Source organism: Eufriesea mexicana, unplaced genomic scaffold (genome assembly GCF_001483705.2).
Source record: "Eufriesea mexicana isolate 0111107269 unplaced genomic scaffold, ASM148370v2 scaffold2551, whole genome shotgun sequence".
Classification (NCBI taxonomy): domain Eukaryota; kingdom Metazoa; phylum Arthropoda; class Insecta; order Hymenoptera; family Apidae; genus Eufriesea; species Eufriesea mexicana.
Genome location: NW_016910623.1, coordinates 988627 through 1013634, shown reverse-complemented (window position 1 = coordinate 1013634; position 25008 = coordinate 988627). Strand labels below are relative to the sequence as shown.

At 41.2% G+C, this 25008-nt stretch overlaps 1 protein-coding gene across 1 annotated transcript in view; it reads right to left on the bottom strand.

The window, feature by feature from the left end:
• LOC108550152 (uncharacterized) overlaps positions 1–25008 on the bottom strand; it is a 115848-nt gene that overhangs the window by 70793 nt on the left and 20047 nt on the right. Inside the window, exon 2 of the mRNA XM_017903813.1 lies at positions 2713–2849. Coding sequence (XP_017759302.1) covers positions 2713–2849 — 137 coding nt within the window. The remainder of the gene's footprint in view (positions 1–2712; positions 2850–25008) is intronic.

Sequence of the window (25008 nt, the reverse complement as noted above, 5' to 3'; positions counted from 1 at the left end):
AGAAAATGCAAAGTCTACGTTTTGGGAAAGACCCTTGTCGCTCTGAAGACGCAAACGAACTGAACTGTTTTTCCTGCACATTAGACGTCGAGGTGGTCCGCGCGTCCGCGAGTCATGGGGCCCTGGTTGTAAAGACATAAACCAGGTCCCCATTGACCTGAAGTCCTCGACGTCGCGAAGGAGTGGAAAATATACGAAAAATCTTCGCTTTCCGCATCTGGCGTGTGTCACTACACCCTGTACACCACAATTCTATAAATTTTAATATAATATTCGTAGCTTGAAAGGGAAACCAAAATAATTTTGAAGAGGAAAGAAGAAGATTACATCACGGCTGCCAATCCTCTGGGATTCTCCGTAAAAGTCGAAGATATTGGATATCTACCTACAGATCGAGAACCTAGCATGTGTACCCCTAATAATTCAATTGAGAATTAATTTTTCAAATTTAAATGAGGTGCCCTGTATACCACAATTCTATAAATTTTAATATAATATTCGTAGCTCAAAACGAAATAATTTTGAGGACAAAAGGAGAAATCTACAACATAATTGCTGCCAATCTTTTGCAAAAGTAAAACATTTTACAGCGCAGGGGGCACGAAGGGATGAGTCAGAAACGAGGGAACTAGGTCGATTTACGCGGTTTTTCCTATTCGTATTCAGACGAAAGCCGAACAGGCGATCGTGCGAATTCATTTAATTAAAGTAAAGCTCCTGGACAGAATGGCCGCCGAACGAATAGGGGAACGCGAAATGTTTGTTAAGTCTCCACGCACGTGTCTGTAGACCGGTATCATGAATATTCAAGATGGTCGGGACGAGAATTATTAATATCGCGAGCAAACAGAAAATGTCGGGCTCTTCCGCAGCTCTTGCCGTTTGTTAATTTTATAGGGTGTACCTGGCGGGCTGAATCCGGCTGAACAGTGAGTAATGGAAGCCGAAATTCGACCAAACCTTGTTTAAGGAAACAAGCGAATCCCAGCCACACTGCTAATTTCTGAACACGTCGACCTCTCGAAATCGGGACCGTAATACCCAGTTGTCTATCGAAATTGGGGAACAGAGGACAGTGTAAGACAGCTGGCAAGAATATTCGCGTTCAACGCTACGGGATACACTATGTCTTCTGAAGTATCACTTGCAGGGATGCAATTGATCTAGGGACATTCTACCTTGCAGCTGATGCTCGAGTCTATTTGGTATCTACGTATGTTAGGCTTGCTTCAATTATGCGAAGATGTATAATTGGAGAAAAAGTTGGAATCATTTTCGAGTCCCAGTAATTTTAATTATAGTACTACTGATAATAATCTTTGTTGCAATAATAGTGATGTCACTAAAAATTTTCCCGAAGTAGTAAAATCCCTAAACTTCTCCCTTCTTCTCTTTTTCTTAATTTTTGGAATCTTTGCTATACTCTGTGATTTCGAATTTACAGTAAATAGATAAAAATTCTAAAACTACCCCTAAAGGTCTCATCGTTTGGGATTTTTGAGCAAGAATGTAACGAAGAGTACGACGAACGCTAAGTCCCAGAAAAATTTCCGAATTTATGCGAGCCAGAGAAGAGCGCAATTTCAGCGCGTGCTATATATCGAGTAAAGATAGGAATAATCGATGTCCCAGGAAATGGCGGTGTAGCCCTCTAGGAATCCTCGGCAAACGCTGTGTAATGGTATCAGATGCACGGATAACGAAGGCGTTACGACGAATCCTGCAAGATGGAGGAGTTTGCTGGCTCGTTAAGATTTCCCATCGCGGGTAGTTTGCAGTTAACTCGCGTCTCTGTGGCTGCCTTTGACAGTCGATGAGGAAGATAATTGAAACGAACATATTCCGCCCTTATGCAAAACCGCTCGTCGTGGGAGGTTTTCGAGAACTTCCTCGATCAATTACCCGATAACGATTCCGCGTTGCGGGGATCGGCGAAAACAACCGGAACAAACTTTTCTCCTCAGCGAGCCGGGCGAATGAGAAAAAGGCATTCAACCCCCGATCTATTTGCATCACGAAAGATTCCATCGCAGTCGTTGGAAGCCACTCTCCGTCAGAGCCCACCCTAGAACCTACCTAGTCCTGTTCGCTGCCTCTGAGGAATACCGTTCGAAACTCCTTCGAGTTGGCTGGAAGAAACCTCGTGTATTATTTCACTGTGTCTTCGCGAGGAACAGAGGTCTCTGTGGTTAACCAGCCCCTGGTTCCACGCGAAAGTTCCATCCAGTGTCATCTAACTTTCAAGCCAACCTCTAGCCTGCACCCCAGCCCTGGTTCCGCGACCAGCCCTTCGATTTCGCTCGTCTTCTCGCAAAACAGGGTGCAGACCGGAGAGAAGAGGCTGGAATAAAACACGATCGCGACGAGACAAAGGAAATCGTCTCATAAATAATTCCCAGGCAGCCTTTGCCAGCCTGGGAAGTGGTCAAAGCGGATTTTTCAGAGCGAGCAACGCGTGGAGGCACAGAACGAAGTTAGCTCGAGGTGGAACGGGATTTCGTACGATCGATTAACCGGCACGTGCTTCCTTTTATTCTCTTCTCTGGCGATTCCTCGCCCTCTGGCGAAATTTCAGCCAGGTTCCCCGGATGATCGTATATACCGTGCGTCTCTCGGCTACCTTCGCTGCCCGCTCTAAAGCTTCCGTTCCTCGTCGTAATTTTCCGTGGAACGGAGGACAGAAAATTGGAGAAAGGAAGAGAAGACACTCACTTTTTCTCCTTTCGTTGTTGCTTCTTCTTCCTGAAGGCCCTCTTCACCCGCAGAAGCAGAAAAGCGGCGCGATCGATGGTCAGGCTAGGTGAAGCCTTGTCGCCGCTCGACATCCTGCGTCCTAGTCCTCCCAACACCTGCACAAATCAGACCAACGGCAATCAGACCGATTTCCTTTTTTTCCCCACTGCTTTATCGGGTTAGACTAGACGGAGAAAAAGAATCGATTTATCGGATCGGCCGTGTCTCGGATAATCTCGCCTTTAATCAAAGAATTTAGGCCATCAGTTTGACCGCGCAGCTGAGTCGAACAGCTAGGAGTTATAAGCTCGTAAAGCAGCCCGAAGTGAAAATTTCTAACAACGTGGCAGAATAGCCATCGCGATAAATCGAACACCCTAACCTGGCTTATTTTTCACCGCCGTTTTCTTTTTCCCTTTCCTTTTTATTCTCCACTCTCCCTGGCCCTGCAATCTCCTTACAGACCACCCTCCATCTTCCCAGCTTTCGCGAATTCGCTACGCCACCTGAATTTTTTACTCCCATATATTTACGCGTTATGGTTTAGGCGCGACAGAATTCATTTTGCGTCTGAAATGTATAAATCAGGCTGTATCCGTTAATTCTACAGAAGCCATTTTGAGAATTTAGGGTTCTCAGGTACGGTTCCCAGTAGCCATTTATTGCAATAGCGAACGAGGTAATATTGTTCTGCTCGGTGATTTATAATTGACGTAGAAATTAAATATTTCTGTTTTCTATTTGTAGTGTAAAAAGTATTGGGAGAGGTTTGATGGGACTTCATAGAAAGCTTCGTGTGCAAAGAGTTAGGATATAGGGAATAAAGCTCGGAGAATAAATATTGTTATTTTAATTAACGAATTACGCGATTAATGTCTCGCGTTTAATCGGGATTTTGTTTCCTCCCCTGTGTCGAGTAAGATTATGTTTATTTACAGGTGCAGATTTTAATTAAACCTCTCCATTTCGATATTTTTCTTCCCCCGCTGATAGGTAAATAAAAGTCGCGTGCGTTAATTGGGAATATTACAGGAAACATTGCCATAAAATGCAAACGTCGGGGAATGAAATATGGTTCCGTGGTGACAGGGGTATAAAACGAGATCGGGAAAACACGGATACAAAGGCACGCGTGTAACTTCGTGACGTTATGGAATTTTCGCGAAAATCCTTCGGAACTTCGCGGGAACCAGTACACTCGTCCATTCATCGTCTGCAAAACGGGAATACCGCGAAAACACCACCCACGTCCGAGCATTGCGTCAATCGAATACGAAATCGACTGCGAGAGGTGCCGGTATTCTCTGCTTTTGTCTTTGGAGGGGGGAGAAAGAAGGGAAGAGGGAAGATTCATTTTCTTCGTTGCCTTAATCCACGACCGTTCATCACGAAGCACCGGCTCGTTTCGTTTGTCTTCTAATCATGGCCGCGCCACGGTTCACAGCTCAGCTGCTTATCACACGAGGCTCCGTTTTATTGAAATCACCCCGGAACACGCCATGCTCGAGCCTTGTACAACCAACCCCTTCATCGACGCGATAGCCTCGAACTTTCCTTCCTTTTTAGCCCTCCAGTTCTCCCGATCCGTTTCTCTCGATCGTTCCAGCCACCCCTAATCGAGTACACCTGCAATCGATACAGACACATCGAGATAACAAAGAGACTGCAGTGTCTCGTGATTTATAGTGACATTGCTAGTGATGATTTTATATCAATTGGATAACGAGATAGATTGGTGGAATGGGATAATTTAAGTATGATAGAGATATCGAAAATTTATAATAAAAGTGAAAAAATTAATAAATTATTGCCTATTACTTGAGCTTATGACATACTTGTGTGAAAATGTACCTATAATTTGCAAAAGGTTTATAAATTATTACACCTATTGTTAATAACAAATTAATATTGTTATTAACAAATTGCTTACATCTTATATTTATAACAGCAATGAAAAAATTAATAAATTATTGACTGTTACTTGAACTTATAACATACTTGTGTGAAAATGTACCTATAATTTGCAGAAAGTTTATAAATTATTATACCCATTGTTAATAACAAATTGCTCGCGACGAAAATTTATAATAAAAGTGAAAAAATTAATAAATTATTGGCTAGTACTAGAATTTATGATGTACTTGTGCGAAAATGTACCTATAATTTGCAAAAAGTTTATAAATAATTACACCTATTGTTAATAACAAATTAATATTGTTATTAACAAATTGCTTACATTGTATATTTACAACAGCAATGAAAAAATTAATAAATTATTGGCTATTACAGCGAAAAAATAGTAATTAATGAAAATTTCTGTCAATGTTGGAAGGAGGAGTTCGAGGCTATATAAAGGGCGACGTGCCGCTGCTCAAGTCATTTGTCGATTCGACCTCGCGAGTGTAACATCTAAATTTTCGTTGTGCGCGAGGGGTGGGGGGTCGAAATGAGGGTGGGGTTGGCTACCCCACCCTCATCCCACCCCGTTAAATAATTTATTGATTATTTTTTTTTTGTTTCCAGGAATTAATTTTTTTTTTCTTTCAGGTTTTAATTATTTTTTCTTTTTAAAGGTATTAATTATTTTTTCCTTTTTCAGACTATTTTTTTGTTTCTACTTATTATTATTTGAATATTTCGTATAATATTCAAATGTTTTATCGTTGGGTTGTTTATGTCTTATCGTTGGTTTATTCATGTCTCATCGTTGGATTGTTTATTCCATTTAGTCGATTATTGTGATTCACATTCGATTCATTTTTATTATGTTTTACTAATCTGTTACTAATCTGTTTCTTTTCAGCTTTTCAGGTTCTTCTAGACATCGCGGGATGCGTGCGTTTAGATCTAAGTAGTTATAAGCAAATAAGATAGATTCCTAGACTAAGGTTCATGTGCGCGCTATCTGTTCAAAGGTAAGCCACCTAACTTGGAGCGAAATATATCAATCCTCTTACCCTCTCGTTTATTTGCAAGAGCGTGCCTGCCTGCCCCTCTAGCACTTGGTGGCTATGTGGTTATGTTTGCATAGAGCCGGGGTATGGAGCATGCGCGTGATTCCGACTGTTAGGCCTCGCATAGGACTCTCGGATTGTCTCTGGGTGTTTCACCGGTTCGTTGGCTGCCTTAGGTCATCGAGTAAGCCATGGCGAGGTCGGCGGTGGCAGGGTGGGCAAGGCCCGATCGGGAGGGTGCTGAGGCCGAAGTTGTCTTGTACATGGGTGTGCGTCTCGTAGACTAGTCGGTCTTTCGAATAATCGCGAACCGAAACCCCTTTTGTAAGACACGAAATTTAATAAAGTGTCTGTAGAGTCACTTAATTTCTTTCGCTCCAAGTTAGATTGGATATCTTTGATACGGATAGCACCAGTAGGTTGCGCCACTAGGGCGCATGTCCGGGTCTCGATGCGTAGCCACCTCCCCGTGGCGAGACCTGGTAATTGTTATGGTTTCCCAAATAATAATTCTTGGGAAACGATACCAAGCAAAGAGCTACGCTTCAATTTTAAGATATTTCCTATCCACCTTAAATTTTCAAACATCCCTTTGAACTTTATCAATGTTCCCAAGTCTCATAACAGAATTGTATTCTTTTTTCCTGTTTTAAACTGTCATAAGTTAGCTCCACTGCACTTGATACTCGAATTACGCGTAGCTACGGCACTGTCGAGGCTAGAGAATAGTATACCCGCTACTGACGATTTCCTCTACCTAATCGAATTAAAAACTAGCCACCGCCTTATCGCACTCAACGATAACAAATCGAAGAAAAACACGCGGGTGGTTCGAAATTTCAATGGAACAAACACCGTTCGAAAAATACAGGTTTTCGGTATGGGAAAAATATTTTTCCAACGGAGAATGCAATTACGCGGTGTCCCGGTCGCCCACCTGGATCAAACTCGTTTCCATTTATGCGTTTCCACGTCAACCGCATTACACGTTCCGCCTGCTTGCTGTTTGTTGTATTTTAATGAAACGTTCAAACGAATTACCTCGCTTATTTCCCTGTTCTGCGACGTTCCACTCACCGAGCCCTTAATTAGCGCGAATTCGTAGCACAGCGAAATATCGCGTCGTCGTCGGATATGAAATGTTATTCCGGCTTCCGAATTAGCATACTGCGCCCGGGATCCAGCTCGATCCGCCATAGTCGGGCGAGAGATCCAGAATATCTCGGAAATCGTCGACTACGCGACAATACCCACATTTCCCAACTTCGTCTTCAAAATTCCGAAACATCGGAATACCCGTGTCACTTTTATGACCCGAAACTCGCATAATCGCGAGCCCGACCGTATAAATTCGAGGCTCGTGGATGACTCGGGGAACTCGGGATCGACGGGCTATGGAGGAACGAAGAGGAAGAGAAATACCATCGATGGCATCGTTTGAAGAGAGATTATCGGAAACGATCCGGACAAACGTCGAAGGAGATAATATTTCAGATGAAACTCGGCCACTTGGCGATTATTCGCAGCTCGGGGCAAATAGCAAAGGCAAAGGGAACGGGCGAACACCGAACAGCTGAGCTAAACTCGCGGAAGCCAAGAGTATCGCGGATAATCGGTGTTATTTCAAACGAACCAAGAGACCAGGTTAATCCCTCGGTCTTCTGCTTATTATTCTCACCAATACACGTCCGATTTTTTTCAATTATCTCGGAATAACAAGCCCTGAAGGCAAACCTAGATTCTCGCTTTATAAACACGAGGCATCGAGAGTCGATGTTGGGACTTTTAATTGAACGTTTCGGGACACCCACGCACGCTTAAAATTTGATTCTGGGAACAAAACAAACGGAATATCATATTTGCCGATCCTGTATACAGGGCGTTCGCGAAATCGTGGCGCAAACGGCACGGGGGGTGATTCCCCGCTTAAAAATGGATCGAAAATATAAGATAAAATTTTTCAAACTGCGACAACTTCGTTCGCGAAGAGAAAATAGGGATGGAAAATTCAGGAATTCATCGTACAAAAATTCGATTGCAACATGGAGGTCGATATTTTGAATTTTTATAAGGTCCTGGAATGAATTAGGTATTACATCGAAACTTGCGGTTATTATTACTATTCGTAAAAATTATATTCCACTAATTTTCTGTAATGTGTGTAAAAGCTTGGTTCTATATTTTTGACTCAGTTTTGCACGAAGAATTATTTCCTTGACGATCGTGACACGATTTCGCGAATTTCCTGTGCACGCTGTTATGGGGTTAGCGATGGATCGAGCTAATCTGGATCATCGTCTTCGTCTTTAAATCCATCCCTTGTTGACGATTAATCCTGCTATCAACCGTGAACGCAGATAACATTCGTGAACCTAGCCTGAACACCGTGTATTATAGACTACAGCATCGAGAACGAGAGATTCGCAAGGTCGGAGGATGAAACACCGATCTCTTCTACTTCATAGTTCGTGGCTGAGATAATAAAGATGGAAGACGCGTATTATCGAGAACTCATGTCTCGCGTAAACTTTTCCGATTGGAAAGGCTGTTCTGAATTATGATCATCATCCTGTCCGATCGTAAATAACGGAAGTTGCATTTTTAGATCGCAGGGGGCGCGAACCCCGGGGCCAGAGCGTTTTCCACGAGGCTTTCACTGGAAATGTTATTCATACCTTTCCCAAGCCGTAATTTATTTTCGCTGTCGGACCTTTGCGAACGCCTCTCGCGAGGAACGCTTATCATTTCATAAAACGCGGCTCGGATATGGGAAACATCGGACGCAGGGAACGGCGTCGATCATGCGTCGTAGCTAAAAATGCGTGATTTATTATTAAAACCGTGCCACGCGTGATTTACGCCATGTGACCACCGATCAATCCCCGTCCACTCGTTCGAACGTAAACGCGAGACGTTTTTAGCGTGTCCTCCATCTTTGGTTGTTGCCACCCTCTTCCCGTCGTGACCGGATCACTTCCGGTCTGCCATAACGGCTGCGTCGCACGATCGTCGGAATCAACGAATGATCGAGCGATTTTAGTTTCATCGTTGTCTAATTCACGACTTATTCTACCTTTCCCATCTCGGTCCAATTCTCGATCGATTCTAATACTACGATCGCGATCTAATTCTCGATTTATTCCACTTTTTCGTCCTTGACTTAATTCTTAAATGATTCTGATTTTCTGATCGTAGTTGAGTTTCCCATCGGTTCTAATTTTCTAACCTCGATATAATTCTCGATGTAATTCTCGATGTAATTCTCGATGTATTCTAATTTTCTCACCGTAGTCCAATTTCCAATCGGTTCTAATTTTCTGATCTCGATCTAATTCTCGATGTATTCTAATTTTCTGATCGTGGTCCAATTTCCAATCGATTCTAATTTTCTGATCTCGATGTGATATATCGACATATGAATACGACAGAAGAGTAATTCAGTAAAATGATACTGAGAGATCATTTCTGAATTGAAATGAGATTTAAAGAAATAATTAGAGAACAATTTGTACAAGATGTAAAGTATTAACTAGGATTTTCAAGACAACATCGACTGGTGGATGGGAAGAAATTGTAATTAATTATAGAAATTGGTTACTAGCAACTGACAGAATTAAATAACTCCATATCACAAGGCACCGCAAAATGCAGAATAACTAAATAAACGAATAAAATGAAAATTTAAATGTATAATTGCAAAGCATTTACTAAGTCATAAGACACCATAAAATTCAAAATAAATAAATAAATGAATAAAATAGACATTTAATCGTGTAATTACAGAGTATCTTCCAAATCACAGGGTACCACAAAATGCAGAATAAATGAATAAATGAATAAAATAAAAATTTAAATGTGTAATTACAAAGCATCTCCTAAGTCATAAGACACCATAAAATCCCAAATAAATAAATAAATGAATAAAATAGAAATTTAAATGTGTAATTACAGAGTATCTTCCAAGGCACCACAAAATACGGAATAAATAAATAAATAAATGAATAAAATGAAAATTGAAATGTGTAATTGCAGAGTATCTTCCAAGGCACCACAAAATACGGAATAAATAAATAAATAAATGAATAAAATGAAAATTGAAATGTGTAATTACAGAGTGTTTTTCAAGCCACGAGGTATCACAGGATATTAGCCAAGATTTTCACGAGACTCTCGACCAGTCGATTGAATATTCGATCACTCTGTGTATCAACCTATAACACTGGCTATTTCGGCTCCCATCGAGGATTTCGAGCATATCCAGGACCTAAACGATCTCTCCGGATCGATCATCCCGATCGACTCTCTAACGAGCATACCCGTGGACAAATCCTCGTGGCATATTGCCTTGGTGATCCGTCTATTTCCTGGAATTAACGCACTCGACCGTACCCCTTTAATTCCATTAACATAGAACCAGGGGATTCTTCGAGCTCTCGCTGGCTACATAGCCAGATTGTCGCGCCTGTGTTAATAGGATCAGCGAAATCCCCTTGGATTTTGGCTATGAGTAAACGTTAGTCGTGAAAAGCTCACCGATTGGTTTCGGATCAATCCCGTCCATCTATTTCTCCAATTTATTTTCCATTTTTCCTTTTTTTTCTCCCCTTTTTTCTCTCTGTAAAGATATAAAATCGCATAGAATTTTAATAGCTTTCCAATTCACGCACGGTGGCTGTCAAAAGTTCCTGGACACTCTGGAGTTTTATTATATTGTTCTGGTAACTAGTTTCCGGAAATAGAGGCCGGTCGCGAAAGTATAGCATTCACGAGGGTTGGAAAGTTCGTGGTCCTGGTCAGACCAGGATCAGCAGGCACGATTATCATTTTCAGGATGAAACGAACTAGCTAAACCAGCTATTAGACTCTGCACCGTTCTTTAAACGATATTCCAATAGACTTAATCCCTTATGCTGCAATAACGAGTCTATCTCGTCGAGAATTTTTCATAAAAATGCTGAACCCCATAAGAGCGAATTACATTCGAATTAGACCGAGATTGTATTTAACGTCTACCAAAATTCGGAAAATTTGCATAATTTTATCGCGAATAAATTAGGCATATAATGGTATAATTAAAATAATTTACATTCTTCAGGTTCTAATGATTAGATCACAACGCAAGGGGTTAAAAAGAAATGCCATGTACCATGATCCACGCGTGTAGTCACTCCACTGACTCTGAATTGCTACCTCAGGCTTCCTATTCACCAGGGATCCAGCTCCATCCAACTTCCACTTACTTTCCACTCAAGTTCCAAAACCATCCGACAGGACAACGATCTTTATCGACTGAGGAACACGCGACAGCTCCAGGAATTCTCCGGACCAGGTCGGAGAATTCTATCAGCCGGAGATCATGGTATTATCGCGTCCATATTTCAAGTGTAGGGGTTCGAAAGGTGACGTGTCTGAGAGTGATATAAAAAAGGGAAGCCTCAATTCCTCTGGAGCAATTCCTCCGTGTCAGGCAGCAAACTTCTCGATCCAACGAGACTCGGGCTCCAAGGATTTACCCTGCTCTAACTGTTCGAGGCTTCCGGGTGTAAGCCTAGGAATTATTTCCTCGCGCCAGCATTGCAGCTGCACCATGGGACCAAGAAACGGTCTTGTTGTGTCACTTTCTCGATGTCACTAAACTCCTTGTTCGAGAAACTATGTTACAGTTGAGGCGAGCTTTTGGAAGAATTTGGAGAAAATCGTAAGTGACAGGGGGTCGAGTTCTGTCTATTTAATAAACACGAGGTTAAACATTTTTATTTCCTCACTCTACTGACCCTTCCGAATTTTGTCTTGGTCGACCATTGCAGCTTTTTACAACTTCGTTCGATTGGAATTAAAAATAGAACGAAGAGATAAAATCTCGTCTAATAATAAATAAACATTTTTTCGAATATTTCAAGAGGTAAAGGATATATCAAATTCAGCTTTTTGAAATTGAAAAATTAAACAGAAAGGACGAAGAAATAAAATCTTGTTTCAAAGATGATGAAAAATATATAAAAATTCGCAAATTATTGTGGAGAGCCTTGCCACGGGGTTATTATGATGAATTCTTGCGATTCCTATGGTGCTGATACCGATTGGTATCCTGATGGACGTCTTGCTATGATAGATAGCAGGTAGAAGGACGCTAGGAAGGGATGTATTTCGTCCTGTGCCTGCAGTGGACTCAGTAAGGCTTTTCAGCAGACCCTGCCTTAGACGGGGATACCATTGGAAGGTCCGGAATTTCTATGTATTGGAATTGGAGGGTTCAAGGCACTTGCAAGGAACTCGATTCCCCTGAATTCCCTTTGTTGGGGAATTTCTGAATTCCCTCTGATGGTGAATTCCTGAATTCCCGAATTCCCTCTGGAGGTCAATTGCTGAATTCTCTCTGATAGTGAATTCCTGAATTCCCGAATTCCCTCTAATGGCGAATTTCTGAATTTCCGAATTCCCTCTGGTGGTCAATTGCTGAATTCTCTCTGATAGTGAATTCCTGAATTCCCTCTAATGGCGTATTCCTGAATTCCTGAATTCCCTGTAATGGCGAATTATTGAATTACCTGAATTCTTTCTGATAGTGAATTCCTAAATTCCAGAATTCTCTCTGATAGTGAATTCCTGAATCCCCTCTGATGGTCAATTCCTGAATTCCCTCTAGTGGTGTATGAACGATAGTCGTCAGTATTTAATAGTGCAATTGCGACACCATGAATTTTTGGAAGCATAATTATTCGGAAGATGCGAAAAATTGCAGAATCTTTCAGAAATTTGTAGACATTTGCATTTCAGTATCGGAATCTTTTATTTCCGACGAGATTTTGTTTCGGCAAACACTATGATGGGAGTCGGGAATTCACAGAGGACTAGTCAGAAACCGAAACTCGAACCTCTGTTTTCCATATAACAATGAGTGTGTGAAGCAATTACGAGTTTCCAATAATACCAAAAGTAGAAAAGTGACACGAGTCATTTGGCAAAATATCAGCTTCAAATATACAGTAATAGAATTCCGATACACTATCAAACGTATAACATGGAAAAATGTCACTCGGCAGTGACGTAAAATCTGGACAACTTAATCACGCCTGTCACTTAAGTACGATTTAAAGTACAGTTCGTGACGAAACTCTATACTCCAACATCGCCCTGTCGACCGATTCTAAAATTTCTAATTCGCAACGATTTAATTGGACACCCTCGAGGATGAAGCTTCACCATTGTCTGACCTTCGACGTAAATAAAGCGTCGTGAAAACGAAGTGTCAGCTCGTCAGGCTAATGGAGGCTGCGAGATAGAGATAGAGGCATTTGGAGATCCATTTCCAGGTCTTGAACCCGGATACCCTCCCCAACGACGCCATTCGCCTCTTCCTATCGTGATCGTTGTTGAGTTTACCGTTTCCACTTACGGTCCTGCGTGGACCCAATGTTTCCACGAAAGCTCCTCGCAATTCCATGCGAAATCTTTCACCCTTGGGACTCGAGTTCGTTCACGGGTCATACTGGAGTGGCTGGAAATTCCACGGAATCAGCCCGGATTCCGGCAAGTTATCCCTTTTCTCTCAACGTTTCAGCCGGTCATCCTTGACTCCAAGCATCGACCTTCGGCTCTCTCGTGTTCTATAATTGATCCCATCGTCTGATTAGTTCGTAAATGGAAGGGAAAAAGCATGTAAACACCGGTGGCCATTGATCGTTCGGGGACCGATACAATGGCAATGAAAAATTCATTTTCTCAGAGTGCCAGAAGCCAGTCACGTTACCTCTGTCGGCTCAGTGCATTATGCATAGGCTTACACGTCACGCGACTGACCAGGTGAGTCGCTTTATTTCTGAAAAATCTTATTTGCGAACGCGACCATCTCGTGATTCGTTTTTCTCCTGAGAATGAGAAGCGTGATTCTTTTTCCCCTGTTTTCCACGGTGTCTGCGAAAGATTGTTTCCTTTGAATTTTTTATTCGTTATTTAGAATTCGGCTGAAGGTGTCGATGGATTATTTTATGGGGGTACTTCGCTCGTGGTTGAAGTCGATCCTTGTTGCGATTGGATAGCCGTTGGAAGGACCGAAAGGAAACGGAAAGGATGCGTTTCGTCCTGCGACTTGCCAGTGAACTCATAGCTAAGGCTACCTTGCAAACTCTTGCCTTAGATGGGGATACTATTGGCAAGTTTGGAATTTGTATGTATGGGAATTAGAGGATTTAAGGCATTTGCGAGGAACTCGATTCTTCTGAATTTCCTTTGGCGATGAATTCGTGAATTCTTGAATTTTCTCTGGTGATGAATTCCTAAATTCCTTATGGTGGTGAATTCCTGATTTCCTGAATTACCTATGGTGGTGAATTCCTGAATTCCCTATGGTGGTGAATTCCTGATCTCCTGAATTCCCTATGGTGGTGAATTCCTGATTTCCTGAATTCCCTCTAATTTCCTTTGGCGATGAATTCGTGAATTCTTGAATTTTCTCTGGTGATGAATTCCTAAATTCCCTCTGGTGGTGAATTCCTCAATTCCTTATGGTGGTGAATTCCTGATTTCCTGAATTCCCTCTGGTGGTGAATTCCTGAATTCCCTATGGTGGTGAATTCCTGATCTCCTGAATTCCTCCTGGTGGTGAATTCCTGATTTCCTGAATTCCCTCTGGTGGTGAATTCTTGAATTCCCTATGGTGGTGAATTCCTGATCTCCTGAATTCCCCCTGGTGGTGAATTCCTGATTTCCTGAATTCCCCCTGGTGGTGAATTCCTGATTCCCTAAATACCGTTTGGTGGTAAATTCTTCAATTCCTGAATTACCTATGGTGGTAAATTCCTGAATTCCCTATGGTAATGAATTCCTGATTTCCTGAATTCCTTCTGGTGGTGAATTTCTGTATTCACTCAGGTGGTGCGTAAACGATAATCACCAAGATTTAATCTTGGAATTGCGACACTATGAATTTTTGGAAGTTTAGCTATTCGGAAGATGCGAAAAATTGTAGAATCTTTCAGAAATTTGTAGATATTTGCATTCCAGTATCGAAATCTTTTATTTCCAACGCAAGTTTGTTTCGGCAAAGACTATGAAGAATCGTTTTATTTGGAAGCCTCGGAAATCGAACGAGAGTGTTAAAAAACAACGTACCTTCGGAATTTCAATTCGGTGAATTTAAAAGGAAAAATAATATTCCACGAAATATCGTGTACACTCGAATAATTTCATTTTCGAGCCATTGATTTTACTCGGTGGTGGCTATGGAAGATTGTTTTATTCAAGAGTACTCTGATACTTGCATTCATCCACGACACGAGATACTTAATTTAATCGTGGACTTTCAACGCGATGGTTTCCCAGAGAATAATGCATACCAGCAAACCACAGTGTCGTTTCTGAATATGAGAAGTTCTTTACACTTCGGTGACTTCGTCCCCGAGTCACAGAATTTTATTCGAATTTTCATCCGAATAATAATTCTATGCAAAACTATACCGCTACTGGTATTCATTCACGGTTCGCTGTAATATCCGATTTAATCGTAAAATTTCGATACCAAGGTTGCCCAAGGATAATACATATACGCAACAATAGATTACACCGTCGGTTTAAATACGAAATGTTCTTCGTACTTGGATTGTTCCGTTTCTGAACCGTGGAATTTTCATATTTTCAACGCGAAAGCTCGCGGAATCTATGTTGCACGTTGAAAAGCTCTCGCGAATTTTTAGCCAGTTGATAGCAGCGATATTTGAAAGACTTCCTCGTGACTTGTTTCCCATTAGTTTGCACTCGCAGAGATTGCGGCCAAAGTTCTCTGTTAGTTGAAAGGCACCGTGCAGGTTACAACGGTGAATTCAGCTGCATAGTCGAGTAAAGTTGGCAACTTACAGGGTTGGTCGTGTGCCGTGTCGAGAAAGCACGTTCGAAGATCGATCAGATCCATGGAAACGTATGTTTCCCTTTTCAATTATCCTCCTGACACCGAAAATATTCGCTATCGACGATTTCGCGAGGGTAAACTAAAATACCATTCATCCGCGGCGAATTTTCAGAAGTAAATAAATAAAAGCACAAGCACGAGCATAGTTGAAAACGAGTTATAGTAATCCGCTTCGTCGAAACACGCGAATATCTCGCTTTTCACTCATCATTGCGATTTGCTCGGAAAGGCGAACTTTTTATCCAGAAAGGTCAACTGTCTGATTTTCCTTGGAAAAGCTTCTCTCCTGAATTAATGTTGAATTTCCGATTATGCCGCTTCGATCGATCGATCTTTGCTTGGTCAGGTGAAATGGAGACTCGAGGTGAGACAGAGATTATTCTACAGATGTTTTCCAAAATTTTTTGAGATTTTTTAATAGAACAGTGTTTGGTCGTCGCTCGCTTCCTTTAATTATTTAATGAGCGAAAACAGAGCTAAATAAGATTAAATATCCGATTTTTCTCGGAAAAGCTTGTTTCCTGAATCGTTAATTCTGAATTTCCTATTATGCCACTTCGATCAACCGATTTTTGCTTGATCAAATGAAATAGAGGCTCGAGATGAGACAGAAATTTTTCTTCAAACTTTTTCCGAAAATTTTTCAGACATTTTAATAGAATAGCGTTTGGTCGTCTCTTCGTTCAGTGGTCTGATGAACGAAAACGGAGCTAAAGAGGAGAGAAGCAACAGGAAATCCGCTATTTACGTACCTGTTCGTCAGGCCAAGAACCCACTCCTTGGTGGAAACTATTTTTTCACGAGAAATCTCCGATCGAGCCTCGAGGAATGCAAATAATTCGACGAGTCTTCTCGTTGAGATCTTTTCTCGGAATCTCATAGCGTCGATTTCGGAAGATCTCGAACGCAGTTCGAAACGCGGGAATATTAAAAAAGTTCGGGGAATTCTTTTACGGCTGCTATTACTTGGAGAAAGTTTCGATTACCATCGATGTAACCACGCAGAGACAAGTTTCTGCAAGCTTCTGGTTCGGTCCCTCGAAATCACCTTTCGTCGGCGATTACTTTTCATGAGTCCTCAAAGGCGTTGGAGGATCCTAATTGATAATATTCTAGTATTCGTTCTAATATTTGCTATATATATAATATTTTAATATTGCAATAGGTACCACGAGATGAAATTTGCGGCAAGTATTCGAAAATTAGAGAGAACTCATTCGAAGAAGAGACTGGCGGAATTATTCATTGAGAAAATGGTGCATACATTATTCAATAAAATTCTAATTTTGCGAATATCTATGTATTGCTGAATTTCGAGTGTCAGATATGCGTGGATGGACCCAGTGCTGAATATTAGGGTGAGAAAGAGGGATATTAGGCCATCCAGGCTTCTGCGTGGACGTGACCAAGTGTGTCCTCGAGATATCAGGGTAGTTTGCCTGGATTGGGTAAAAAAAGATTGTAAGATGAAGAAAAAGAGAATGTCAGGGTGTCCGTATATATTACATGGACGATGCGTGGAACAGACGTGGTATGTAACTAAGGGTGAGAATTTTACGTTGCAGAGATACAAGGTTATCGATCGATCAAGGATTATTTTAACATATTGTCCTGAATCTTTCTTGCGACTCCATCTTTCTATCGGGAACATAAATATCTGGGAAATAATATCCTATAATTATTATTATCGTGAAAATCTCGGTGTGTTTCTCGAAATTGTAGCAACGTTGCTTGGCGAAAGTCGAAACTGATGTAATGACACCTCTAATGTCAAATTCTTATATTCTCAGATTCCCAAAGTGCCAAATGTCAATCATTTCCGGATTTCCAGATTCTTAAATACTCAGATTCTCAGATATTTTAATTTTTTTAATTCTTAAATTTCCTGATTCTCAAATTTCCAAATTTTAAGATTTCCCAGTCCTCAAATTCTCAATTTCCCAAGTCCTCAAATTCTCAGTTTCCAAGCTCTCAAATTCTCAGATTCTCAGATTTCCAAGCCCTTAAATTCTCAGATTCCCAGATTCTCAAGACCTCAAATTCTCAGATTCCCAAACCCTCAAATTCTCAGCTTCCCTAGCCCTCAAATTTTCAGATTTTCAAATCCTCAAATTCTCAGATTCCCAAGCCTTTAAATTCTCAGATTCTCAGATTTCCATGCCCTTAAATTCTCAGATTTCCAGATTCTCAAGCCCTCAAATTCTCAGATTCCCAGATTCTCAAGCCCTCAAATTTTCAGATTCCCAGATTCTCAAGCCCTCAAATTCTCAGATTCCCAAACCCTTAAATTCTCAGGTTCCCAGATTCCCAAGCCCTTAAATTCTCAGATTCCCAGATTCCCAAGCTCTCAAATTCTCAGATTTTCAAACCCTCAACTTCTCAGATTCCCGGACCTTCAAACTCTCAAATTCTCAAATTCTCAGATCATGATATTCTCAATTTCTCAAAGTCTCAGACACTTAGACTCTCAGTTTCTCGAATCCTCAAATTTATAAATGACTAAGATTCCTCTTGCAGCCTAATTCTTCGACAACTAATCGGAAGACAAAAGTGGATGAAGTCATCGAAACTTTTCAAAGACAATGATCAATACGATGACCCAATATCGTGCATCGCGTTCACATAACTCGCACGCTGCGCAAGAATCCTAAAATTAGCGATGAACGCTTGTCTCTCGCTAATCCCACTGCCTCGAATAATCCCGAAAGCTTTTCGACAAGGCTGTTTTCCCTCGGGAACTAGCGCGGGTGCAAATAAAGCTTTGAATATCGGCAACCGTATGGAGCTCGAATGGAAAAACGCTGGCGCTTTTTGGCCATCTCGTTTAAACTGTTTGCCGCGTGTTGTTTGTCGCCTGTTAAAGGTTAGAATTCCCTCGACCAGAAAGAGATCGGCCATTTTACGCGACAGAGTTCTGCGAATTGCAGATCTGTCAGCCTACTCATTTAACTCGAGCGACGAAGAGAATTGAGGACCCTGATTTCACGCCAATTATGCGAACGTCTCTAGTGTCACTGCAACTCTGTCAAACATACCTGAATATCGGTTTTAATACGTTTAAACTTCATGCAGGTATACAGAGTGAGTCACAACTTGTTCACAACTAACTACCTCTAAAATACGTGTTCCAGAAGGAAATGGTTTAATTAGAAATTGTACGATATCGAGGAAAATATATTTCAGCGATTACGAAATTGGCCCAAGTCATACCTTTCGTTTCGAAATATTTGAATTTTCGCGTTTTAAATATATTATTATACATATTAAATGTATTATAAAAATAAATAACAGTGTACAAGTTCTGTGAATTAGTCCACGCTGTATACTTTAATTCCTCAATTGACTCCAATTTGAGTGTAACATGAACAAACTTTGATGAAAAGTTAACCTATTTAATAATTTTATTCGTTTATGCTTTTAACCATCTCTTCCTTTCAAATTAGTCTCGATTGTGTTAAAATATTTGTATTCCGATAAGAATAAAAACAAGTCGGCCATTTTACGTCGATTTAATGGAAGTCCAATCTACGTGTCCGACAGAGAAAATGGCGTCCCGCGATTTCGCGCCAATTATTCAAACATCTCGACTCTCCAACTTCGCCGAACGTACCTAAACGCCAGATTTAACGCGTTAAATCTCCACGCAGGTACTTTGATGTCTCTCCTGGACTAGAATACAACATCGAGCAACTTTGATTAAAAGTTAATCGACTTCGTGTCTTTTTTCCTCTTAAATTACGCTTTGAATTACCTTTTTAATAGCGTCTAAAGCGTTAACGTTCTTAAACGCAGGTTGATGAAGTATGTATTTTCCGATACGTCCTATCCAGCTACAGAGGCCTCTGTAACGCGTAATGAATTAGTAACGAGCAAAAAATTCGTAATAAAAGCGTTCGATATTTACTGAATTAAACAAGCAAGCAAGCGGATATACCCCCTTGCATCTCCTTCAGCCGTTTTACCAGCTCGTTATCCTGAATTTGCTCCTAGCGTGATTATATTTGCCTGTATTTTTCGATACCGCCCCGGAAATTTTTCGCAAGACTAATCGAGTTAAGTCGAGCCTCGAAATTAGTTTACCAGACACGATCATTGCGATAACTCCTCTTTCGAAGCGGCCGATCTTGATCCTCTTTTTCCCTGCAAATCACTATCTTCGTTCAACGAGGGACGAAAAAAGATCCCAACCATAACGATATCTCCCTAATTTCCTATCGATATATTCGTAGGAAAGGAATAAGTACAGCCCTGAAAGAATGCCAAGAGTGTTTGGACTTAGAACGAAAGTGACCACGTGCAAGAGGATCGAATGTAAGGGATGTTTATGACAAAGCCGAATGCGATAAACGAGTGGAAGTTTATGAATGCGTCTGAGTGTTTAGGATAAGTGACCCACCGATTGAGAAAGAGAACATGAGTATGAAAGAAAACAGAGTGCAAGGTTTAACCCTTACGCTATTAGGGGTGACTATAGTCACCGACCACGAGACGACATTTACACGCGACGGGTGATTATAGTCACTAGCCACAAAAATTAAGTAAAAAGTTAAGACAAGTGTTACCGTTCCACTTAGCTTTCTTTGCAAAGAATTGCAAGCTCTATTGAGATAGTCGGATTTTCCTCTTCTCTTTTCTTTCCTTCAAAAGACTTCACCCCGAATACTAAGGACTGCACGATCATAATGTTTCCATCATTGGCAGGACGCTTCGTTCTATGGGAAAAACTTCGCCTGCCATAATGAAAGGGTTAAATAAGAGTGCAAGGATGCGGAAGGATCAGTGCGTGTTTTAGAGTCAATCATAGAGTTTTTGAGATATAGCAAGTGAGAGTCAGCCGAGAGATATTAGCGCTTAGAATAAATTTTAGTTTAAAATAAATCATTTTTATATACACATCACTGATTATTCTGTTACCTACCCAACATTTCTACATATTGTCCTAACTTCCTATCGATATATTGCCCTAATTTCACATCTCGATAAGCCTCGTGTCACGATACTTGCTGAGTACATCATTTATGGCAATGGTCTTTAAATTCAGGTACACCATGTACCAAATTTTTTAATTCGCGATTAGTCTCAATCCAAGTATTCGTACTTGATTACGTCGGTATAATGTAATAAAGACTCGCATAATCGTTCTACTGTGCCCGATTAATTCCCGTCTACCGAGTCTTTGAAAGTCCCTCTGCAACTCCTCTGAGTGAACTCGTTCCACCGTTCAAAGACTTCCTTTTAAGTTCTTATTAATCCACCGTTTCCCGAAGTTAAACTGCCGACGAAGTTTCGTCGCGGTTTTATTTCTACCTCGAAATTTCTCACGCTCGCGCTTTCTCCTTAATTCGAGAGCGAAGTAACGTCTGGCAGCGTATCTGGCGCGGGGAACACCGAGACGAGGAAGACTCTTGGTCAAATAGAAGACATTCGTTGAAATATCTGCTCGAAGTGTCGCGAGGGTGACAGGATTTTTGTGAGGACGAGTCAAGGATTGTTTGGATTGCAGTGATAGATGCGAGGATGGAAGCCACTTGGTCCAGGACGTTGAAGAGCTTCTGGGCCTAGTGCTTGAGACTCTGCTCACTTGAGTGCATGATCGCTTAGGTGTCTCGTGTGTTTAAGTGACTTCCAACCGTGGCTGTGTTTGATGAGAGAGATGTGACAAATAAGTGCAGAAAAAATTTGAAGATTTTTGAGAAGATGGAAATCAGAGTTTGAATTTTGAGATAGTCAATTGTAATTATGTGAGAAATCTACCGATTCTGTATTCTATTCTTCTCTCCTTTCTGTGAATAACAAAAGTATGTAGAATAATATTTTATAAGCGACTAATTTAAATATGAGCTGATTATTGCAGAAACTAAGTGCTACTAAATATTAATGAAATTTAAAGGACTAATAAAGCACATTTAATAATGAAATACAGTAATTACTATAGAAATTACATATATGAGGCTACATCATCCTTTGATGTCGCTACAATTAGACAAATGGCGACTGCTGATTTGGAGACCTCTAATTAGTATTAGAATTTCATAATCGAATTTCATCGCGAACATGCAAAATCACGATTGCAGTAGCCACTGTATCCTCATTTCATCATCGAATATAATAACATATAATTAACAATATAACCTGTCATTTTTAGAGGTTATGTTATTACTACTGTTGCTATTACTCCTGCAACTTCATCAGGAAATTCTCGAAGAATAATCTATATATGTAATAGTATACTATAAGATCGTAGAGTTGCAATGAAGCAAATACATTTTTTAATTGTACATCACAAGTGTCAATTGTTAACACTTTGAAACATTGTCAACCTGCACTGTACACGTCCACCGCATAGCTCCCTCATCATCGAATATATTAATCACTGTTTCACTAAAAATTTCTCATATCAGATATCCGACTGCAACCCTACACTGCACATTCCATGTCACAGAAAATTTCCAATATTTCCAAAAGTGGACAAGATCGTAAACAAATTCGCGGATAAATTGACAGTGGCAAAAACGAGGGATGTCCCTGGACATAGATAAGTGGAGTTTGAAAACTTCTCCATCGACTCGTAAACAACGTTCCGTAATACAAGAAGGTAAGATAGCTCTTTCGGGAATGGGCATTCTTGTGGTCCAGAAACAATTAAATTGCACCCGAGTGATATAAACACTTTTCGGGGGAGAACTGGTGCAGCAAAGTGCATCCATTATTGAAAAGAGATCCCGGCTGAATGCGATGGTCGCAAGAACATCGTGAAGTTAGCCGCGATCAAAAGGATCGATAGACACCACGCCTATTCTCCTGGGACACAATAGGAAAGGTCACGGCTTATCTCGGCCAGGCTAATTAGCGTGAATCGAACTTTTACACCCGATGTTGCCACTGATCGCTTAAAACGATAGCTGCTCCCGTGAGCTACGCCTCTAAGCCTCTAAAAACTTCAGCCTAGCTAGCTCGTCACGAGATTCTCCGATGAATCAGCCTGAAAACTTTGCCCATTCCTGCAACTTTTTGCTGCAATATCTCGGGTATACCTAGATATAGATACTCGTTAGCCCGGAGATACTCGACGTTTCGATAATTCTGGGAAAGGAAAATTCGCTGTTCCCCGATGGTCCAGGTCGAGCACCCTCGATCGAAACTTCCCTTCGTTTCGATTTATCTGCTCGTGGGATGCATCCTGGCTAGCGAGTCACGATGCAGGAAGGAAACGGGGAATCGAATTCCAAGGGAAGGTACCATTTTCGATTCTGCTCGTGTTTTCGAGACATAGTCGAGCGAACAAACGACAGCCGAGGAGTAAATCTTGGACTGAACCGGGGTGAACTCGATCGAGGCCAGAGAAGTTGAGCTCGGTCTGGCGGAAGCAGCTGACGTTCTTCCTCCTTCGATTCGGGTCCAGGAGGACCAGTCGACTCAGGCATTTTCGTGGCTACTTTGAAGTGGAACGAAAGTGCTTTTAGACGTGACACACTCGTCACTTAGACGTGAAAACGCGTCCAGCTTTCCTGGCCTCTCCGCGAGGACGCTATTTCTGCGTCGAGTGGTCTGGGTGAAATGGCACCGGCTTCCTGGTACCCGTCGATTTTCGCGGGAGGACTCGGATAATCCGTGATTCCGCTGCAAGCGAATGGAACAACGCTTGGATTATTATTCAAAGTCCGGATTGCGACATGGCCACCCACGATGGGGCGATGGATCATCGACCAGTTGCCAACCAGTTTATGAAAAAGCTATCGGGAGGGAAATGCATCATCGAGTAGCCAGTGAAAGTGACGTTTTTCAGAAAATTAACATTCGTACGACTGTGCAGGGTTTTGTCGTTCAAGACTGGAATTTCAGTTCCACGTTTGTTGCGAGTGAATTTCGAGTGAGAGTATCGAGTGCTTGGAATTAGGGTGTGAAAATAGAGTGCGTGACCATCCTGGCTTTCAATTGGATTCTATCGAATGTGTTTTAGAAAATTTGTTATAAAGTGAAGTAGCAGATTGAAATATACCATTCCACGTTCAACACAGGGTGTCTCAGAATAATCGTAGAACTGGTCGAATAGTGACGGGAAAGAAAAGAAAACGAGGTCAAAAATATGTCAGATATTCCTACACTAACTCTAAGTTTCGATCTGCATGAATCCTTATTTGTATTGCAGTTTATAAGCGAAACTATCTCGCAGCCCACGTTTCCACGAAAACGAAAGGAGATTATCGAAATAAGAATCGTTCCGCCTCTCATTTCCCCCAGCACCATTTTTCTCCCTTTTTTAATGCGCCCCTGAGATTTGCAGTGGTAGCCTGCATGAAAGCTGTAACCTTAAACCCTGGGACTTTCCTAATCTACTAAATCGTTCAGCCCCAAAGCGGCTGTTTCGCGGTGTGCGGTGTTAAAATGAACCTCGCTGAGACCACGACGAAGAAAATGTTTCCTGAGACTTGATGAAGGAATATGAAGGAATAAAAAGGTGGCAACCTTGTACGAGGACAATGTCGGTGAAACATTTTCCGCTATAACGGCGATCGTTCGGTCGCCAAGAATTTATGCCTTTTATTCCCGCAGAGACGATGAAGAATCACGTAATCGTCCATGAAAGAGATAATTTATAGAGTGCGATCATGCTGAATTAGGAAGGAACGATATACCGAAACAAGCCTGTAATACTGTTAGAACTCGTGTTTTCTAAATTTTATTCTTAATTCTTTGACTACTGTGGGCTTAGAAATTTGGAGCTTATGATTCTGTGAGCTTAGAAATTTGGAGCTTGTGATACTGTGGGCTTAGAAATTTGGAGCTTATGATTCTGTGAGCTTAGAAATTTGGAGCTTGTGATACTGTGGGTTTAGAAATTTGGAGCTTGTGATACTGTGGGCTTAGAAATTTGGAGCTTATGATATTTTGGGCTTAGAAATTTTGCGCTTGTGATACTGTGGGCTTAGAAATTTGGAGCTTGTGATACTTTGGACTTAGAAATTTGAAGCTTGTGATACTTTGGGCTTAGAAATTTTACGCTTGTCATACTGTGAGCTCAGAAATTTTGCGCTTGTGATACGGTGGGCTTAGAAATTTGGAGCTTGTGATACTGTGGGCTTAGAAATTTTGCGCTTGTGATACTGTGGGCTTAGAAATTTGGAGCTTATGATACTGTGGGCTTAGAAATTTGGAGCTTATGATATTTTGAGCTTAGAAATTTTGCGCTTATCATACTGTGAGCTCAGAAATTTTGCGCTTGTGATACGGTGGGCTTAGAAATTTGGAGCTTGTGATACTATGGGCTTAGAAATTTTGCGCTTGTGATACTTTGGGCTTAGAAATTTGGAGCTTGTGATACTGTGGGCGCCTAGAGGCACTTAGAAATCTTGTGTTTGTAATACTATGAGCGCCTAAATGCACTTAGAAATCATGCGTTTGTGATACCAAAGGTAT